Here is a 21,691-nt window from a genome sequence, read left to right as displayed (position 1 = left end):
ATATTCAAATTGGAAAGAATACGCCACGGGAGTTGGCTTTCTTGTAAAAAAGGCAACTGATACTTAAGAAGAACTTACCTCATGTGCATGCTTTGAGAAAGAATCAGCACTAGCTAACATGGCTGCTGTTCGTTCTTCCAGCTCTCCCAATTTCTGTCCTCTTTCATCCAATGCTATTCTGGCTCGTGCTAACTCACAAACTACTCCTGATGCTGCTCCTTTGACTCCTTCAATACCACCAGGACCTGGTATATGCTGGGCGAGGCTCCTTGATGCCTTTCCAGCAGAAGATTCGCCAACTGACCATGTCAAGAACAAACAAATTACGTTTACATTCCTTCCAGAGGGGAACTTACTACTTGTTAGCAGAATTACATATTGAGAAAGAAGAAACAATACACTTTATGATAAAATCAAATGAAAATAATGTGTTTAAAATTACACAATAACTCTAACAGCAATATAAAGCTAAGTTGATATCCTTATTTAGTATATACGTTATTTTTAAAATGTTATTTGAAATTACTTAGAGGAAGTTATGAATGATATGTTCCTTATCCAATTTATAATGAAGTAACAAACCACCCAAGCAAGCCTTCTCTGTTGTCCCATCTGCCCTTTGGAACACTGTTCCCTCCAAAATTAGATTGGCCCTGACCCTGCTGGCTTTTCAGAAAGCTCTTAAGACATGGATGTGTTCCAGGCATGGGGACTGGAGTGTTAGTTAAAGCCTGTGATGTGGTTATTAATTGTCTAGATTGGTTTGGCTCCTCAGCAGGTCTTTATGTTTTATATCAGTGTTTTTCAAACTTGGCGACTTTAAAATGTGTTGACTTCAACTCCCGGAATTCTGGGAGTTGAAGTCCACACATCTTAAAGTTGCCGAGTTTGAAAAAACACTGTTTTATATTATGTTGTTGCACTGTTTTTAAATGTTGTAAGCTGCCCAGAGTCACCAATAAAACAATGAACTGTAACAATGAACTGTAAGATTCTGGGTGAGTATTACTTCAACTCACTTTTGTCTTTATGAACACAAAGTCAGAAACTGAAAAGTATTCAGTAATACCATTGTAACGGCTTGCCATTTTGTCATTTTACTTCTTTTTTCCACACTGCTGCTTTATGTTTTTAATTTGTTCTGCTGTGATACAATAAACTATTAACATTTTTTATATTCCCTGGAAGACTATGAATTGGCAGAATGCACAGTACTGCATTACCAACAAAAGAGAGAACAATATTCTTATATTTTAATAATATGTGTGTTAGAAGATTTTAAAAAGTTATTCTTACTGAATAGACATGAGGAAAGCAGACTGCAACTGTGTGTCAGCACAACTGTGACTCACATAGGAATTTTTAGTACTTCTCTTAAATATAATGAAATTAATGGGTTCAAATGCCTCCGATTCTAGTTTAATCTTGTTTAAACTTTGGAAATCTCTTATGTAGGAGATTTTGATTTTCTCTGTCTCTTGAACTGCTTTCACTTGTGGAAGGCCAATAAATATTTTTTGTTTCTATTTGGGAAAACAAATCAAATGGTAAGTGCTTACAGAGTCTGTATTAGATATTTATTTCTGCTTTATGTGTCCCTATTTAAATTTTGCATTTGGATTCTTTTAATGTTATTTTTCACATGTGACAAACTCTGTATTCTGAATACAACAGAAAATGCAAAATAAATTAGTAAACAAGATATACAGCCTTTTATTCCTTTCTAGTCTATAAAGAATAACCAAGAGGATACTTGGTTAGGCCTTGACAGTACTACACAACACACCTGACCTAACCAAATACACTAAGATTGAAATACCCAGAATCATGGATCTCATTAACCTCTGCCTCATTACCTATTTTCAGTTTGATGGACAAATATACCAACGTAATCAGAGGAACACCCATGGGATCACCACCTTCAGGACTCATAGCAGAGATTGTAAGGCAGTGTCTAGAAACTATAGCACTCCCATGCACACAACCAAAAGTATGGAACTGGTATGTAGATGACACCATCATAATAAAAAAGCAACAACTAGAGAAGACACATGAAATAATCAACAACATCTTCAAAGGAATAAAATTCACCAGACTGGAAGAAAACAACACGCTACCCTTCCTGGATAACCACATTAGCAGAGGAAATGATGGCAAATTAGAAACACAAGTCTATCGAAAAACAACCCACACTAACCAAGTGCTCCATTACCAAAGTAACAACCCAACCTCCCACAAGAGGAGCTGCTTAAGAACATTATTCAGATGAACACAAACACACTGTAGCAACCCAAAAAAGAAGAAAAAGGAAACAGACCACCTATATAACATCTTCCAACAAAATGGATACTTACGCAACTTTATCAAAAAGCGCCTGATCACTCAACCTACCACAGCACAACCTACACAAGCTACAAAAAGGATAACACTGCCATACATCAGAAACATCTCAGAAACAGCCAACAGACTAAGTAATAATGGCATCACCGTAGCACACAAACCAACTAAAGCCCTCCAAAACATCTTAAGTAAACCAGAAGACCCAGTAGCCCAAGAAGAAAAAACAGGAGTCATCTACAACATACAGTGTAAGGACTGTAACAGCCACTATATAGGACAGACAGGCAGAAGACTAGCAGAGCAATCCATGAACACCAACTAGCAGTCAGAAGACACAAAGAAAACTCCTTAATTTCACAACACATGGACAGACTCAACCATAGTTTCAACTGGGAAACTGTCAGCATCTTAGACCAAGCTAAATCCAAAAACTTGAGGGAATTCCTGGAAACTTGGTATTCAGACAAGTCAGCTGTCAACAGGCACATAGAGATAAACAACATTTATACACCATTCAAAAGAGACAATAACAAGCTAAAAAAGGAGACAAACAAAACCAGAACATCTCAACACCCAGATAAGCAATCAACACCCAGATAAGCAGGGATTAACACCAGGTTTAACACCAGACAAACAATCAAGCAGTAAACAATATCCTAATCAGGGAATTACCAACTCAGACAAATAATCAAGCAGTAAACAACACATTCACCACACTGACAGGGCAAGCCACTATATACTGCATAAACAGCAAGCAAACTCCACTCCTTTCTAGCACTGAATATTTTACTTAGCTGGGTAACAAAATGCTTGCAAGAAAACAACCAAGCTCAGAGCACACAAGGACTCCACAGTTCAACCTTGAGCTACATATATTCTCTTCTATTGGACCTTAGTGCATTTTACACCCTGTGCAAGATAGCAATGCCTTTTTTTCAACTTTCTGTCTGGATGGAATTAAAAAGTGTTTTGACAAAAACTTTATCCCATTTTTTAAATTACAGACACCTTTAAATATGTCAGTGGATGCAATTATATGAATTCTATATTAAATGCATGAGAATTTTGCAAAAAAAGAATCCTTTTATAAATGAAACAACTCAAAGGGGGAAATAAGCAGTATATTTCAATAGTTTGAATTACTTCAATTTTTTTCCATACTTTAGTTTATGTTGGACTATTTCTGATAAATTATGTTTAATTATTTATTCTCCTCATATAACAGTGTGTTTAAAAAAATAATGAAATCAACTTACAGAGTTCTTCCCTGTCAAGGGATTGTGCACCACCTCCAAACAGACCTTTGAAGAACCCTCGGTTTGGTGCTTCTGGGGTTTCTACAGGTGTGAAGAGCTCACCCAACATTTCCTTTAAAGAAAAATCATTTAAAATCATATCAGAACATTCTACTTGGATTTTACTAAAGGCAAAAGGAATGCTAGTATCCTTTCACTATGTCTCACAATTTTAGGGTCTCATCTTCAAATGTTTCTACATTTATAGTAATGTAAATATTGTAGATGTCAAAACTGGTCCTGTTGCTGGCTTGTACAGGAAGAACAGGACCAAGTTCTGCAATAATCCAGCTCTGCTTGTGTAAGCCAAATATTTTCATAAGAGCCTGTTTTTTTTCTGATGGCTTGTTTATAAAGTTTCTGATCACTGGCAAAACTTGGTTCTGCTTTTCCTGGACAAACCAGCTGCTGAACAGGAGTAAATTCTGACAGCAAACCAGCCCAGGATTTTGGCAAGACGCTTCCTTTGCGTGATAATTTTTTAGAGCAATGACTCATGCACACAAAGCTAGATCGCTATAGGGAGCATCACTCGGAGGAACACAACTTCCATGCCCAAATCTTTGCATTGCTGCACAAAGTTGGAGGCTATGGAATACCAAAAGATTAAATAATATCTAAATTAAGTCTTCCAATACAAGTAGCAGTCCCTTCACTACACAAGCATGAAGAAGAGCACCCACTGGCTGCAGAGAGCCATCACGAACAATTCTCTGTCCCCTGCGCATTTTATATCACTTGCTTCCACCAAAGGGATCTTGATGCATTTTATACCTGCAAGATAGCAAAGTCCTGCTTGCATCTTTTTGTTCCTAAGATCATGGACTATAGAAGGGGAAGGAGCAAGGAAAAGGCAGTCTTCTGAGGATTCTCTGCACATCAGACTTCCCTGCCATCTGTTTTTCCTGAGCCCACCACTTCCCCAAAACTCACCTTCCCATTCATCCTAGAAACACTACACTCCTATTAGGCTTTATACATATCTTCCTTTCCTCCTGCTGCCCCATTTCCAAATTTGCAGACCTGCACAGCATTGCACACACCAACTGGTCTGCAAAAAACCTTTGCTTTCCAGCACAATGCCAGTATCCCACATCTCCAAGGCGTGCATTTCTCCAAAAGTGCCAGGTTGCCTACATTATGTCTCTACTATGTGTTCCATGCATCATTTTGTGAAGTGGAAAAAGGTGAAGTAACCCTTCCTTTCCCACCCCACTGACCTGATCTGTTCTGTACTGGCCAACCAGCCATTCCTCACAAAGGAGCAGTGCGGCTTGTAACTCTATTATGCTAAACTGGTTGAGGAGGGAGTGTGTGCATGTGCCAATGTTTCTTGGCCATCAAGTTTCCATACACAAAGCTGGAGCTTTGTAAGAACTTGGTCACACTGGGCCAAATTCTCAGAGTCCATTTTTGCATGGTTAAACCTGCCACAATTTACAACTCATCAATTTGCTCACAGTCCATAGTTTGAAAATCCCTGATATTTTATCCTATGCTCAGCCCCAAATATTACAGCCTATAGGTAGTAGGATTTGGCTTATTTTCTTCTGCAAGAAATAATACCAGATATAATGTTAGACCTGGTTTCATTCATTGGTTGCATTAAATTAAAACTTTAAGATGCATGTAAAATATCTGTATCTTAAAGAGATGTATGCTGGGATGGTAGAGAAAACATATGCTGAAAATCTGTAATTTGTAGATAAATAGCGTATTCTTCAATAAACACTTTTTAATAACAATATGTTTAAAAATTACCTGCAGATTTTCACATGTTTCTTGGCTATAGGTAATTCTCTGGATTTCTGTAGGTGAGACAAGATATAATGCCTGCCCATTGTTGGTGAAGCAAAATGTTCTGGCTATCCTCATGTTGGTAAGTGGTAAGTAATATACATCCAATAGCGGCCTTAAACTTGGCAAACTTGAAAGGAGAGAATTAAAACTTGTTAAAATAAAGCACAGTATTGTATTCTAGCCTTCTTTAAAAATGTTTCACACTATCATACATTTTATGCTCTCATCTTCTTTTTTTAAACGTATTTATTTATATAGTGTTGACTCCATAAGGACTCCTTGTTAAAACTGTTAAAACCTATCCAGATTCATAATGTTTGGCCTGCAAGGTTCTGCCTAAACTGGTTTTAACACATTTAACATGGAGTCCTTGTGTGTATGCATAAAACAATTCAACTGTTTATCCATGTTGACTTTTTTGATGTTAGAAAAGTGCATCAAATACATGATAGTAGTAAAGAAAATGCTAGCATTTACTTTACTTGATGTTGTATCTCATAAATGGTAAGGTTTAAACAAACAACAAAAAATTAAAAATATATTGGCTAGGATGCAAAGAATTACATATTTATATTTACATATAAGTATGCATACATTCCCAAATGCCATCTTAATAATTGCATTGGAAATTCTCAATTATTTGGTATTGATAATACAGTCTGAATAATCAAAGGTTAAAGTGCCAGTATTTGTTTGGATTCTGATAACTATGTGATGCTTCTAATTCAAAACACCCTCCCTTTAATTCCTCCAAGGATGGAACCAAGTTCAAATCATATGAAAATTAACAGAAGCTACTAAGGACATGGAATAGAAAAGCACAAACAGCTTTTCTCATAAACGTCACACAAAGTTATGTTATTCTTGCTTGGAAATACAAAGCTCAGTTAGAATATTATTAGCAATATTGAAAAATATATTTCAACCCCAGCCCCTGCTCCTGAGAGCTCTCTCATTCCTCAGAATAAAATTCTTAGCACATCCAAGGGAAAGGACCAACACAGAGAACTTCCACTACACAATGTAATGAAAGTTGTCAGCAGAAATAATTAATTAGACACTATTCCAATTCTGGAAACTACAACAAATAAACCAAAAGTTTATGAAGGACTGACATTAGATATTTAGCAGCTTGCTAAATGTATAAACATATTAAATCACAAAATAATGTAATTTGGATATGTTTGCAGATATAGGCTGATATGAAAAGATTTAAGCAGAAGCCCACCAACATAACCCTAATTCTAACCATTTGCCATTCTTCCCTAGGTTCTTTTAAAATAAATATTACTGCTGAAGTCATAATATCAGAACATCTTCCCCATGAGGAAGAACAGCAAAGTTTGGCGCTTGCTGAGAGCAGATAAGCAACATTATAGAGACAGATAAAATAATTATTTGGTGCATGAAATGTGGACAGAAATATTTTAGCCTTTCAGATCTCAGAATAATTGACTGAAACTTAACTGCAAGATATTCAAAACTAATTAAATTTTTTTTAATGTAATGCATAGTTAAACAATAGCATTTGCTGTCTTCCAATATGTTCATGATCATCAATTTAAATGTTTTTAAAAAGGAATATAGACAAATTCATGGAGGACAGAAATACCATGATTATTGTGATTACAGAAGACCTCCTGAATTACTCCCTGAATCACAGATAACACCATTACTAGGGATCAATGGAAGAAAGGTATCATCCTTATGTTTTGCTCGTGAGTTTCCAGACACATCTGGTTAGCCATTTTGTGACACAGAATGCTCAATTACGTGATCCTTTTGCTCTGGTCCAGCAGGAGCCTTCTTGTATCCTTATAGTTGGGTGCAGTGTCTCAGCTAAGTTTTTGCTGAAGCTTTGTCTCGCTCTGTACCATATGGAAGCAGACAAGCAGTGACAAACACCAACTGCTGAAAAAAAATTTCTAGATTCTATACTATGCATAATGCAAACCACTATTTGGTAAGAAGCCATGTCAAGGCATAATTCCAAACTTAACTTTTAAATAGTTTTTAACTATTTTAAGCAGTTCAGACCACAGTCAAGCAAACCTCCCTTCAAAATAAAGATAGCGAAAGGAAGAACGCAAAAATTAATGTTATTTTAAAAACTCAAACTTCATCCAAGCAAACGAACTACCGTTTGGTTATCAAATAAACCAGAATGTGAGATGAAGGACTAAGGCACCTCTGTCCACAAGCACAAGAAAGGGAACCAAAATAGGATCTGATCCCATGTTGCTTTGCAGATGGCACAGGTGACGTCACAAAAAAGAAGTAATATTTTTGAGGCAACGTAAGAAAAAAAAATGGAACTAATGTAAAACCATCCATCTAGAGACTGATTTAAATATCTGTGTAACTGTATTAACTGTCCCTTTATATTTTTCTTTCGTAATTTATTTCCAAGGGAACAGATATGTTTGCTCCAGTTTCTCCTTTTAGCATTTAACACCTTACCTAAAGGTCATTATATGTCCATTAGCGCAGAAACAAGCAAGACAGATACTGTTACTGAGTGCCACTATATCTCCACGAAGAACAAATGAAGTCTCTGTTATATTTTGCTTATAAGTACAGTTCTGTGAGGGCAGCGAAATAACTTTTGCTTGCTTTTCAGAGCATATCACTGCATATTGGTTTTCACTCATTTCCTGAGAAGAAGATGGAGATACTGAGACAGGGCGACGTTTTTTCAGTTTATCCTTTTCATCCTTGTCTTCAGGAACATTGTGTTCTCTCCAGGGCTCATATGCTGGTGGAACTAATGATCCTGTTGTGTCCAGAAAAGCCATTCTTAAGACTGCTCCTTTAAGCCTCAGAATAGTTCCTAAGATAAAGAAAACAGTGATATTTCTCAGGGCTGTGCATCGCTCAAGGATATTTTCTTTATTTAATCAAAATATATTTTAGCACGTACTTCATCTGTAAAATGCTCTTACAATTATATATTTCATTCATAACAGCCCACATGCATGTTAGACATAACACTTGAAAAAGAAACTTTCTGAACTGAAGGTGTTTAAAATAATTAAACTGCAAAACCATTATAAACCTGGTCCGCTATTCGTATACACAAAAATGAATTTCTAATCATTTCTCTTCTTGCTAAAGGAAACTATATTTTGATACTGCTCATATGTACGTTTGGTATTGAGAAGTTAAAGGTTTCTAAACCCTGAAAAATAGAATGCAGAGTTACTTCTTGGGAAGTTGGTGGATTTCCTTGATACAGGCTTGAAAAACAGATTTCTGGTTGCCCTCCAAATTATTAGAGGAAGTTGCTGGATAAGGAGATAAGATAATGTCTTGAACCTTGCTTCTAGAAAATTTAAGGGAAAATCTAACGTTCAAAAGTCTTATCACATGCTGTGACAGCAACATCTTTGGGTGTTTGTGTGTGAGCCAAATATGATTTGCTCAGAACAAATGCACCATGTTATGAAGCTTTGTTCCAAGTTAGGAACAAACTAATGTTTTTCCTCTCAAATTTATGACAAAATAGTTCCTTTCATTCTCCATAGTTTCAAATATTTAAGGACTTGGAGTACTTTTTTTTTAAATCAAGCTTATCCCAAGTCACGGAGACTCATTAGCCAATAGGCTCCACTGGCTGGAGCTACTGAGGGAAAGAAGGGAGAGCAGTTAAGAAAATGAATTCAGAGACCGAGGAACCATTTTGGATTCCTGCTCATGGAGCTGACTTGGGGAGCCTGAGATTCAGTTGGATGATTAATACTATTGTGTGTATACTTTTAAATGATCTTTAGTTAAGCTGTCTAGCGACTCATAATTATTTCCCTGTCTGCTTTTAATTACCTTTAAATTAAATTTCTATATACCTTTCTCCTTCAAGAAAATCCTGCCTGTTTAATTGGGTAAAATATAATCAAATTATGTGAGTGACTGTCTGCAGGTATTTAGTACTGAGCTGGGCATAGATACATATTAAACATAAAACTAATTTTTCTTTTAAGGTTTGCTCTTATGCTAATTTTTCCAGTGCCCAGTTTAGAGCTAACATCAGCATCCACCCTCCCTCCCAACAAGCCATGACTAGAAGAGATTAGGGAAGAACAGAGAGAAAGGCAAGAAAAGATGATCTCCTAATCAAAGTAGAACAGTTGCAGACAGGCTTGATTTACTATTTCCTGCATGGTACTATTACCTCCCATGGTAGTGGTGCCAACTGGCACTATGGGAGAGACAAAGAACAACGTTGGGAGACATGATCTTCTCTGGCACATAAGAATACTGCACTGATTGGTCCATACATACTAGTCCCTCACCCCAGAAAACAGCTTAAGGATAAGGATCACTAAGAGGACAGGCTGTTTCTTCCTCATTCATAGCCTGGGGATGGTGTTTATAGGGTCAGGAAAACAGTAGTAAACACTCTAGCAATATTTATGCATCCCAAGAGAAGTCCTGCATGTGACATTTTGAGTGTGATTCAAGGGACTAATGCTACACCGTTTGCAAATTATGACTCAGGCAAGAATACAAAACATCTTTAGATGTTGGGATTGTTCAAGCAGCTACAGAGAACCCAGGCCTCCTTGCATCTGTCAGCAGCTGCATTAGGCAAATTATGTTATCAACTGGTGGCAAGGATTCTCTTCTGAAGCAAAACAAGAAGTCATAGCAGGGCTGAAACTGCAGTCAGTGGACCAAAGACAATGGATTGTGTGCTTAGAAGTGCATTAGAAGTTAACTTCTAATGACCATCTGTTTAGAACTGAGCTTTCAGCACGTCTATAAACTTAATCTCAAGTACAGAAGGCAGCAGAAGACACAATTAATGAACATTTGGTACTTTCTAGACCCACAGGAACTGGTAGAACTAGCTATGATATTGTAGAGAAGAGGAGGCAGAAGTTAAGAAGTATTAGTTTAAACTTGAGTAACACAACACCTGTCACAATATGGAACCCTGCCTACATTTTGTTTAAGCAGTTGCTTGAGTAACAATTCCTGTGTATTAAAAAACTATGCTAAGCTAGGTTCTTCTTCTGGTTATTTTCTTTCAAAGGCTATAACTAACTCTAGAACAAGAAGAACTTAGAACTTAGAACTCTAGAACAAGAAGAACTTAGACAAAATCAAAGGTTTAGTAGACCAACTAAAGATTGGTGTCATGCTGGAATATTGCATCTGACATGTGTGAAGTGACAGTCAACACTCAGCAGTGACAATCTCTCAAGGAGGAGAGACTTCATACAGCATTCCTACAGGGCCCTTCCTTATCTAGTTTACAACTTTTCTTCTTAATATGTGTTTTAAAATGAACTTTTACACTGATTATTTCATATTTTTATCTTTAAGGATTTTGCAGCTTGATTTGCCTTTTAGTTTTAAGAATTTTAAAAAAGTTTTTAAAGTCCAAATTTGAAGTAAATGTATATATTCCAAAACCAAGATGGTGAAATAAGCAACACCTTTACTTTAAAAAAAAACAAAAACAATATTACATTGTACCCTGATTATAAATATAAGTGACAATCATGGTAAATTTCACTTTTCTGATGAAATGCATGCTGAATCAGACAATGCTGTTATGTTTTTCCTCTTAAAGTTTTTTTTTAAAAAAGAAAGATTTCTCTGCAGATGACTGCAGAATTAACAAAAGACAGTAAGGAGTCTGTACACAGTATGTTGTGAATAATAATATAATCATTGTCTTGCTAGTTCATTGTTTTTTGTGAAATACATACCACTGGGGGACACAATTACTGGTTGAAGCAGTCTTTGTTCTCCTCCTGGAGGTAAATTCAGTGCAATGACTAAAACTGTGCCCAAAGTAGTCCCAACCCACAAGCATGGTGAAGGTGCTGTATCAGCTTTTCGGGTGAAAGTCTCACAAAAGTGAAGAGCTGAAATTGCTTCTCGGGATTCCTTATCAATGCTGGTTACGCTAGAACTTCTGGATCGGCTGAAGGAATTGTCTCTAACATCTGAAAGATTTTGCATTAATTAAACATACTGCAACACAGTATTACAGTCTTGATTTCATACTTTATAGAACACAATGCATACAGTATGTCCATCTCTAAAATCTCAGCTCCGTAATGTTAGGTTCATATTACACATTATATTTTAGGGGTACATTTAAGATTTTTAAATTGTATACCTGAGGTACAATGGGATTCAGAAAAATATATTTATATATTTGGAAATGCAAAAGCACACTCATTAGACAGTTAACACTGACTACAGCTCCCTGTGAATTGTAGATCCAGCAGAGAACCTAGATATGTATGGTGTACTTTAGATCATACTACACAGTAATATTTTGAGCAGGAAAGCAATTATCCTTATAGTTTTCTCAAAAATAAATGTTATATTATACATGATGCACTACTTCAAATATATACAGCCCCTTTCATTTGATGAAAACTAGGTACAGCACACCTGAATAGAAAGCTTCTTTCAAATCTGTCTCTCTGACACACACATTCACACAAATATAAAGCTATGAATTTGTTTTATCGTTGAATATTCATTATGACTGTAGTTGTTAACCTAATTTCAGCAATTTTAATTACTGATACAGATTAAGAAGGAAATGATTATATGAATGTTCAGTTATTGGAAATAGCACAGAGAAAAGCAAAATAAGCAGTTACCCGGAAGAAAATAAGAATCCATACACTGAAACAAATACCAACATCAACCAACCACAAAACCTACTGAATATGGTTTTTAAAGATGATGAGATTGAAAAAGATATGGTTGCAGAATAGGTAAATCTATTAAGAAAGCAATAAAATATAGTTAATGTACAGAAGCATAATTAAAAAGAATTCATGTGAAAAATTTGTCTGAAATTACTGGAAGGGAAGCAGCAAGTTACTTGTTCACCATCTTTTCAATGTCATTTTTAAGCTTTAGAGCCTGTCTTTTAAGTTTCTAATTTAATCTGTGGAAAGTAGATTCGGATAATTCTGGAAAACACACTGGATAAAAACTGCTTACCCTAGTAAAGCTACATTGTAAGGTTAAACACAATAATGCGGGGCCCTTATGGTAAGAGCATCCCAACCGGGAAAGCTTTGCATAGGGAAATAATATCAGGCTGTTCTAGAAGTCTTTTGTTGATATTTAATTATATTGCTTATTATTGCCTTACCCTAAGTTGTTAATTTAATGTTTCTTTTTTCAAAACTGTAATTTTAATATGTACAGCAGAAAATTGGATATAGCTATAAATATACTCTCAACTGTATAAGCAAGATTTGATGGGGCAATACTAGTGTGTTTCAAGAGAAGCTAAGATGTTCCTTGAAAAATTAAAGATCTTCTTGGATGTACCCACTTCTCTATGCTAATAGAACAAGCTCTCAAAAGCACTATTTGTCCCACTTTTTTATAAAATACAGTGAGAATAAGTCGAAAAGCAGAAGAACTTGCAAGACTTTTTTTTGATATAGATTGACCCAAGTAAAACTATTAATTGGAATCCAATGCCTCATGAACACACCCTACCTTTTCTTTGTACATGGCTCTTCTGTAACTTTTCTCCTTACCTGCAAACTCTAGTATACCCCACAAATCTATTCTGAAACTTTCTAAAATTTTCAAAACAGTATTTGAAGTTTTTAAAGAGGCTGCAGGAATAAGAGTGGATGTTCCCACTCCCAATTCCACTCACAGAAAAAAGCTCTGTCCACAGAAGTGGCCCACTGGCTTATACTCATTGCCCAGATCTTATATCTTTGGAACTATAAGATCTCTCGGTCCCTCTTAAGATCAATATGCTTTGCATGTTCAGTCAGCATACTTCTAGAACAAAGGTTTATAAACTTTTTTTGCTTTTTAAAATACAAGGAAAAGAATTGATAAAAGGATGAAGAATTACTGAAGTGTCTATATAAAACCTTACCAAAAACAAGATGAATTGAGAGGTTTATAAAAAACTGAAATTAGAGAATGAGGTGAATTTGTCTCTGCCTCTTTTGGCTAAGTTTCAATGCATACTTGTTTGCTTTATAGGATAAAAACATTCCAGAACCACTTTCTGAGCAAAATAATGACATTTCAAGAGATTAGTAGAGTTCTTAGTAAATAGTTTAAGGTACAACATGCTTGAATAACATTATTCAAACAGATTTTAAAGTGAGTTTAGCACACTATACTGATATATCCTAGATAATAAAATTTCATAATAAAGAAATGTTAACTTAAATTTCAATGAGGCCAGGATCTAATTAACCATGAATTAGTTTCATAGTATACATGAACTTTCAATATATTTCTTCATCTCTTTAAATTACAAACTGCTTTTGAAGGTAATACTATCTTCAGAAATAGTTATTCAGTCCCTTACATCAGTGAACAAGAAAATTGTGACACAAAGAATAAAGAGCAATGTTAAATCTTCCTAAGGCAGTTGTTTATTGAATATACACTATACAGAAATTGATTCAAGCAATTAGTAAATTTAATATTTATTTAGTTGCAGATTAGACAAAGGATATACCTATTTAGATACCAATAAAATATAAGTCAATGTACCAGAGCATATTTAAAAATAATTCACATGAAAATCATCTGAAGTTATTACATTTATATCCTGCCTGTTCTCAAAAAAAAAGGGGGGGCGAGGGGGAATATATATAATTCCCTTCCTTATTTTAACTTCTTGATATGGAATGTGGGATAGCATCACCTGAGAAAGCAAGCTGATCCTCTCTGCAAAACTTACGGCTAAACAGAGATTTGTATCTGCATTTTCCATCTAACTAGCTATTACTACAATGCATGCCAAATTGAAAGTTATGCAGGATTTCCTTATGTTATCTTTGTTTGTTATTGAAAGTAATCATGTGGATTATGGAAATTAAAAAATAAACTATGAACAAAATTATAGGGCTTCTGTGAGATTTTCATGGTTTTTAAAGAGGAACATAAAAGTAGTTCCAAACTGAGGGAAAAGAAATTGTAAACATGCACTGCATCAAATCTTGGAACTGAAACAATGGAAGATAAATGGAAATTTTCCCTACTTAGATGTGTGAAAGCTCAAAATACATGGTGTATATTTCTTCTTTTACAGCCTTTTCAAAGAGTATAAACACCATTAATACAGGCTTTGAACAAATACTTACCTAACTCAGGTTTCAGTTCAGTTGGTAAGCTTAATTTTCTAGACATCTTTGCTGAAAAATAATGTATAGTTTTGTAATAAAGCTAGAATGATCACATTTTCAGAGAATATGAAATAATTAAAATTGTCAGTTTTCAAATTCAGAATTCATATATTAGTTCTAAGCAAGGAAGTATGTGTATGTAAACATATATTTATGAAAAGTTTAATTACAAGGGTGTAATGAGAGTATGACAATTACTTTTTCTGGAATTACAACAAGTTAAAGAACACTAATATTTAAAATTATTAGGCTTTCAAATGTCTTTATTGTGGCACATTAGATGTTCTGATTTATATTCATGTTCCCCAAAGTTAATTTTTTAGTTAATACAAGTCAAGAAGGAGCCAAAGTTATTTAAGTATCTTTTACAATTTCTGTCCCAAATACTGCAATTCTAATGTGGCAAAGATCACAGAAAATTGCCAGGAGACTGAACCTCCAAAAGCCCCTGAATGTTAGAAATATTTTCAGAATTACAGGAAAATTAAAACGCCACAAAGGGCAAAGTGTAGGGCTACATGGTTCCTGTTACTAGTAGAGATACGTTAGGGGACCAACATCTATGTATAGCAAACTGCAAACATGTTTATAAACTATGCTTTCTGGTGGCCATAGCAGACACTGGGAGGAGCAGGGCATTCCCTCTTCAATGATAATGCTGTCTCCCACTGTTATTCCTCCTAGCATGGGTAGGGAAAAGGAAAAGAGGTTTTCAAAGAGACATACTGCCCCTATTATTGAGGACATACATAACCTGAATAAATGTAGAGGATGAAGGATTCTATTATTTGATTATATAATAGAAGATTTATCCCTGGAAGCTTGCCATTGCTAAGAATAAAAACTGTTTCTTAAGGCATCTTGTGATATAGCTTTTTTGAAAAATATAAAAATGTTTTACATCGATAAATAAGACAAGACCATGGTGTTCTGCAAGTAAAAAAGGCAGGAAAATAAAATATTAAACAAATATACTATATTGACTAAAATCTGGAGTTAGAATGCTTTAAAACAATCCTAAATGCAAAACCCTTGTAACATAATTAGGAATGTAGCTACTATAAGCATTTCCTTTTCACTGGAGATCCTTGGGATTACTGAATTGTGTTTCCAGGAAAGTCTATCTTCCCTGTTCTTCAGAAAATACTTTAGCATAAATCAAATTATGCTAAAAAAAGGGGGGGGGTAGGGATGGAGATTTCTAAGGTTATTTGCTACTGCTTTTTGTTTTAGATTAATTCATTTAGCTTACAGGTAACTGAATTAAAAGCAATTGTTTTATGTTATATAAAATCACAGTTTGTGTTATATTTGTGTATATTACTTTATGTTTGGTTAGCTTAAAATATGGTTGAATTTGAGCGTAGAGTTTAACATGCTCACTTGTATTACATTCAGAATCATTCTAAGCAGCTTAATCCTTATTAAATGAAATTTTGACAGAATTTAATACAATTTTTTCTTTTTGTTTTTAGGGGACTATTTTTAATTCATGATGGAAATCTTTGCACCACCATCAAGACAGACAAAGACAGCAGCACAGGTTCATGCAAAGAAAACTTGAATCCACACACACGGTTTAAAGTGACTAAATTTCCATGGGCAGTAGAAACCTGAAGATTGGAAACTATAATTAGTATACATTTCTCTACCTTTTTTTCTATTAAAAAAACTACTTTACCTCAGCAATATTAGCAAATATTCAAGTACATGGCATCAAAACCAGCAAAAAGTTTACACATGGCCAAACAAGCTCTAATAAATGAAGCATCAGAAACCAAAAGCATTGGCTATTATCTGATTAGATCAATCCATACTTGCAAATAACAGCAATACTGGTGTTTCACTTAAAACACACCCTACAGTATGATAATTTGGTATTGCTAGCTTTAATCAACAGCGTCACTCCCTTTTTAATACTGCCATTCACTGTAACCAGAAGGACCTAACTGATAAGGACTTCATCAGGTCCAACATATAAAAAAATGTTGGTATTGAATTATAATCAATATACGTTAAAAATGCTTATCAGTGTAAATTCTACACAGTCCAAAAAGCAGAAAAAAAAATTGAGTAGTCACCAGTGGCACATCATATAGGTAATTCATCTAAATTCTACGTACTAAAATATTAACAATTATAATGTGATCGATAACGATAGCAAGTTTTATTATAATGCGTTGCTTTAAAATTCTATATACAAAAGAATTCTCAGTGCACCATTTGCTCCTTTTACTTTTCCTCACTCTACACAACTAATTTCAAATACAACCACACATAGTTTGGAGCTAATTTTGGCGCATTACTACAACACCATTTGTCAAAATGATCTCTCCTTCTTGTCCCACTGCACTTGTTATTATAGAAACTTATGATAGATTTAATCTAATGGTTTCCTCATTTTATCCAGGAACAAAAGTCACATGTTACCTAGTTTATCATTTTTGACAGACATTTGAAGATAAAACACTTTTATTGGTTGAAGTTGATTATCACAATTAGGGTTGAAACTGAACTAGAGTCTACTCTTGCTTAGATTTGCTTTGTCATTTTCTGTGGCTAACAGGAAGTTTGGAGAAGTGTACACAACAGCAAACTTACTGTACCTATATCTGTTTTGAATGGGAAGGGGAAATACAAATAGTCAAACTCCTCTAGAGTTGAGAAATTAGTATTTATTTGCAAATCCTAATGGACTTCCATCTGGCATGTGAAACAGCTGATCATTCTCAGGAAATGCAAGACATTTTTCTCTGAAAACAAAACTTCATGCTGCTGATAGATGCTGGAAGCACTTATTGATAGACCTGTGAACATGAATTAAACATTTCTAGAAATTTTTAATCTTGAAATAAATCCTGTTTAATTTCAAACTCAGGGAAAAAAATTAAAAACGCCATTTAATTATACAAAGTGGTGCTATGAAACATAAAATATGCTATATATATCTTGATGTACTGATAAAATTAATGTTGCTATATTCTAACATAATATATAATTATCCCTGTATGATTTCTTCATTAAATATCAGATTAGTAAAAACTCAATTATAATTTACACAGTATAATGGAGCTAAAATAAGTTTAATACACTGACATTAAACATTTTATCTTCCAACAAAGAATGCTTTCTTTCAGAACTGTTAAACTGCTATTATATTTTTTGAATCTGAAGAGCAAACATAGTGGAAGAGAATGGACTTTCTAACTTTCCCTGACTTACATGAGTCAAAGCAATCAGTTTCTTGTTTTTCACTGAAATCTTAGTCCTCTGAGACCCACTCAGGCTAGCAGGAAGACAGGTGGAGGAGTGAACCAGATAGTCAACAGGCAAAGAAGCAATGAATTCTTTTCCCTTCTCTTATGAAACGACTGCCCCTCCCTACTTCCCAGGAGAAGAACCCTAATCCTAACTCTCTTATTTTGAGAGGACTATGTGTCCTCAGCAAAGGAACTGTAATAATTCAATATACCAACGACTTGCAGTTGCATTGGTATTAGGTATCATTTATGGGATGTAAAAGGTTACAATGTCTATGAAATTTGTCAAACTTTTTTTCATAATAAAAAGAAAGAAAGAAAAGAAAAAAGAAAAGAAAAGAGAAAAGGGAAAGAGAAAGAAAATCCATTTTCCTTTTCCCCCATCAGGAAAAATACAGAACTTTTTTTTGTGGAAAAAAATATTCTTTCTTCTCCCCTCCAGAAATATTCTTTCTGAAATATTCTTTTTGCAAGTATTTATCCAGAATAATTATGTCATCAGAGCTACTATCCATTTAGATGTTATTTCATAGAATGAGTAATTTTTATTTCTCTCTGTGCTACTTAGTCAAAACAATTGCTGCAAGTAATTGCAAGTGTCCTTATTTTGAGTTCTTTTTATGTCAGTTGACACCAGACTAATAGGGAAACAAACACATTAAAACTAAGCATTTTTATTGTTTCACAAGTATTCCGTTACATTGGAACCATTTACATATTTCCTATTTGATCCATCCATCCATCCATCCATCCATCCATCCATCCATCCATCCATCCATCCATCCATCCATCCATCTTTCTCCATTCCAAGCATTCCAGGCACAGGATTCAGCCAGAAGAACCTAATACTGATAACTACTCAAATAACATATAATACAATTTTAAAACCTACATTACATTGCTAGAACACATAAATGTATCTAGCTGGTTTAGTTATTGTTAAAACATATTATTGACTGCTTTTCAGAATGAAATATAAGTAATTTTGTTAAGAATGTTTATCAATCAATGCCATTAATGTGATTTAAAAACCTTATTTCTCCAAACCTCCCACTATAATACAGATTTCAGCATGAATTTCTTACTGAATTCTAATTTCAGAAGAACCTTAAGGTAAGAAAGTCACTGGTTTCATATTTACAACCAAATATATAAAAAATCCTTTGAACATTGTCTAAAAGAAAAGAGATAAATTATTAATTTTTCAGATGTGCTATAAAAAGACAAATTTAGAAGGAGCCAAGCCACTTCTGTGTAAATATATATATATTCCTAGATAATTAGTAAAATCTTACAAACAAAAATGACAGAAACTGAAATGACAGAAACAAGAAAAGCCTTTATAGTACAATAATATAATATCTACTCAAAAGTGAGCCCCACTGAATTAAAGTACATACTCCCAGGTAAATGGGCAAAGAATTAGAGCTTTAATTTAAGCAGAATACCAATACCTTTAAGAAATATTATGCTTTAAAATAAAAAAGCAGAATAACCATGTGCAAGCAAGAAAGTATTCCTATCTCTCCTGTATGTTAGTTCATCATTCACCATATTTACAACCTTACAACAGAAGGGTTCAATCATCATTCGCATGTACTGCAAATGTTATAATTTTCAATTTATTGTCAATTATATTAGTTTGGTTAGTGATAATTAAAATATACTTATTTCAGAAATAAAAATTTGTCATACTTTTATCCTTAAAATTGGAAAGAAACTATCATTATTCATTTCAACATAATCGGGTCTATTCAGAGGACCAAGTTAAAAATGATTTATGCAGTAACGCTTACAGGATTGAACTTCTTCAATATTTTAAACCAGAAACCAATTTTTTTTCCTTTTTGGTAGAATGTGTGCGTAAAATTAGAAAAAATTAAGAGCCCATCTCCTTGATTAAATGACGAAGCAAATTATTTTAGAAAATAAGCAAATAAATGGTTAGAAGAGTATTAATTTAACAATAATGCACTACAGCTTGCTCTGTTTTACAACTGAGTTAAGCACTGCATAGAATAAAGTGCCAGGAAGGAGCAAAGGATATTTTTTCTAGTTCCTACCTATATCACTGGCTATCATCTTGGAAAACTTTCTGCTTTTGGTTTTCACTGCAAATAATATTTTGATAGAAAATGTCAATTTACTAAAAAGATAAGCTAATGAAAGCAATGATAATACTGTACTCTTAGAAATAAAAATACTATACCCTTTTCTATAAAATTATTCATTTTTTGTTCATCATCAGAATTGTTGGGAAAAGCAGAACCTACATGAATGAAGACAAGAATGAAAGGGATATAAAGAAAGGATGTTCAAAACAAAATACATACAAGGCAAAGAATTGGAATAGACTGTAAAAGTAAAGAAGAGACACAATGTTCTAGTCTGCATTAAATGCAATGATAAAGTCTAAAATATATATCACCACTGAGTATGGACTACTTTCATATTTAAGATTTTTCTAGTGCTAGAAAGTTTATACAATGTACGGCTCTCCAGTGATACCTCCCTCCTCCCTTTGATGCTCACAGAATTTGTATAAGGACCTCAGCTTTAAAGACAGCTCTTTGAATCTCCTATGTCACCATGTCATCACATTTTCAATGAGATAAATAACATGACTTTGGCTAAATTATAAAAGTATCCTAATGAAAAGCAATCAAACTCTATCAATCAAATGCATATGGAGGATACATATTTACTTAATACTGTAAAGAAAAATATAATTTGACAAGACTGTTTAATAAAAAAATTCATAGTGCATAATTACAGAAAATATAATTTGTATTTTAGATTCCATTGGTGAATTACATATGTAGTCAATCTAGTTCAAAAAGAAAAGAAATAAATTAAAATTAAAAGTACATTATTTGTGTCTCCAGTGAAAGTTGTCTTGAATAGTAAATGATAAAGTGCCTCTTTTCATCTTAAAATAGAATGATTTTTCTATTATCTGTAGAAGAGGAACTGAGGAAATTTGGGCAGAGTGATGATTTATATGGCTTCATGCCCCCAAAAAAGCTCGTTTAGAGAACCTCTCAGAAGAGCAGTCTGCACAGGGCAAAGTTCAAATGTGTAATGTATAGAGGCCATGAAGAATAACAGAACTGGCTGATAAAATTGAATTAGTGCATATTCAATGGTTAGGGTTAGGATTTGCATGTTAGTGACAAGGAAAGAAACTCCATTATATTCCACAGGATGGCTTACCATTAGAAATCTTGATTCTATCTAAATTGAGATGATTCATGCATAAAAATGAAAATACAGTGAGACTTGCCTGTACTATTTACTTCAGGAGGATTTAAATAAAATTTAATGCATAGATGCTTTCCTATATATTAAAACTTCTTTAAAAAATAATATATTTTACTTACCTGTAAAGTTCTGAAAATAAAAGACCTGATGAAAGGACTGTCTTGAACTATTTCCTTCTAAGAATCTATGTTGGCTTTTGGAGCAGTGCTTTATTTATTTCCTCCAAGTGATAGCTAATCCTGTTTTCCTACCCCAGGTAAGATTGTAATTAGGGTCAAATAAGTGACTCCTGATTCCCCTCAAAATAAATTAAATAAATACATTTTAAAAAACCATGACGTTCCTGCAATTATTCCAAACTGCAACATCGATGGCAGTGTTATGCCTTTTTTCCCCTCCAAACTTTCTTCTAAGTCCTAAAGTCCTTCACACCAGCAGTGGATCCTTTTATAGTGCTGAGGTGCTCCTTTCCCTCCCTGCATCTCAGATTGCTTTCCTTGTAATGATTCAGGCAGCAGGAAAAACGGTGGAATAGAATGAAATAAGTGATTGCTATCACCCATTAAAATTTGAACCGATAAAGAGA

The 21,691-nt window shown here is 34.2% G+C and overlaps 1 protein-coding gene across 4 annotated transcripts in view; it reads right to left on the bottom strand.

Annotated features, from left to right (window-relative positions):
* STXBP5 (syntaxin binding protein 5) overlaps positions 1 to 21,691 on the bottom strand; it is a 121,545-nt gene that overhangs the window by 8,156 nt on the left and 91,698 nt on the right. For 2 of the 4 annotated variants that reach the window (XM_088141807.1, XM_088141815.1), the window contains 8 exons: positions 20,054 to 20,113; positions 19,908 to 19,955; positions 14,543 to 14,593; positions 11,150 to 11,389; positions 7,896 to 8,265; positions 5,397 to 5,562; positions 3,597 to 3,708; positions 79 to 299 (listed from right to left, as the gene is read on the bottom strand). In XM_088141807.1, the coding sequence (XP_087997933.1) occupies positions 79 to 299; positions 3,597 to 3,708; positions 5,397 to 5,562; positions 7,896 to 8,265; positions 11,150 to 11,389; positions 14,543 to 14,593; positions 19,908 to 19,955; positions 20,054 to 20,113 (1,268 nt within the window). The remainder of the gene's footprint in view (positions 1 to 78; positions 300 to 3,596; positions 3,709 to 5,396; positions 5,563 to 7,895; positions 8,266 to 11,149; positions 11,390 to 14,542; positions 14,594 to 19,907; positions 19,956 to 20,053; positions 20,114 to 21,691) is intronic. The other 2 variants (XM_088141810.1, XM_088141812.1) reach the window with 2 other exon arrangements.

Source organism: Python bivittatus, unplaced genomic scaffold (assembly GCF_059951505.1).
Source record: "Python bivittatus isolate LINGU-HERP-01145 unplaced genomic scaffold, Pbiv_v1 ctg000020_np1212, whole genome shotgun sequence".
Taxonomy (NCBI): Eukaryota; Metazoa; Chordata; class Lepidosauria; order Squamata; family Pythonidae; genus Python; species Python bivittatus.
The sequence above is the reverse complement of the archived record's forward strand: the minus strand, read 5'-3'. Positions and strand labels throughout refer to the sequence as shown.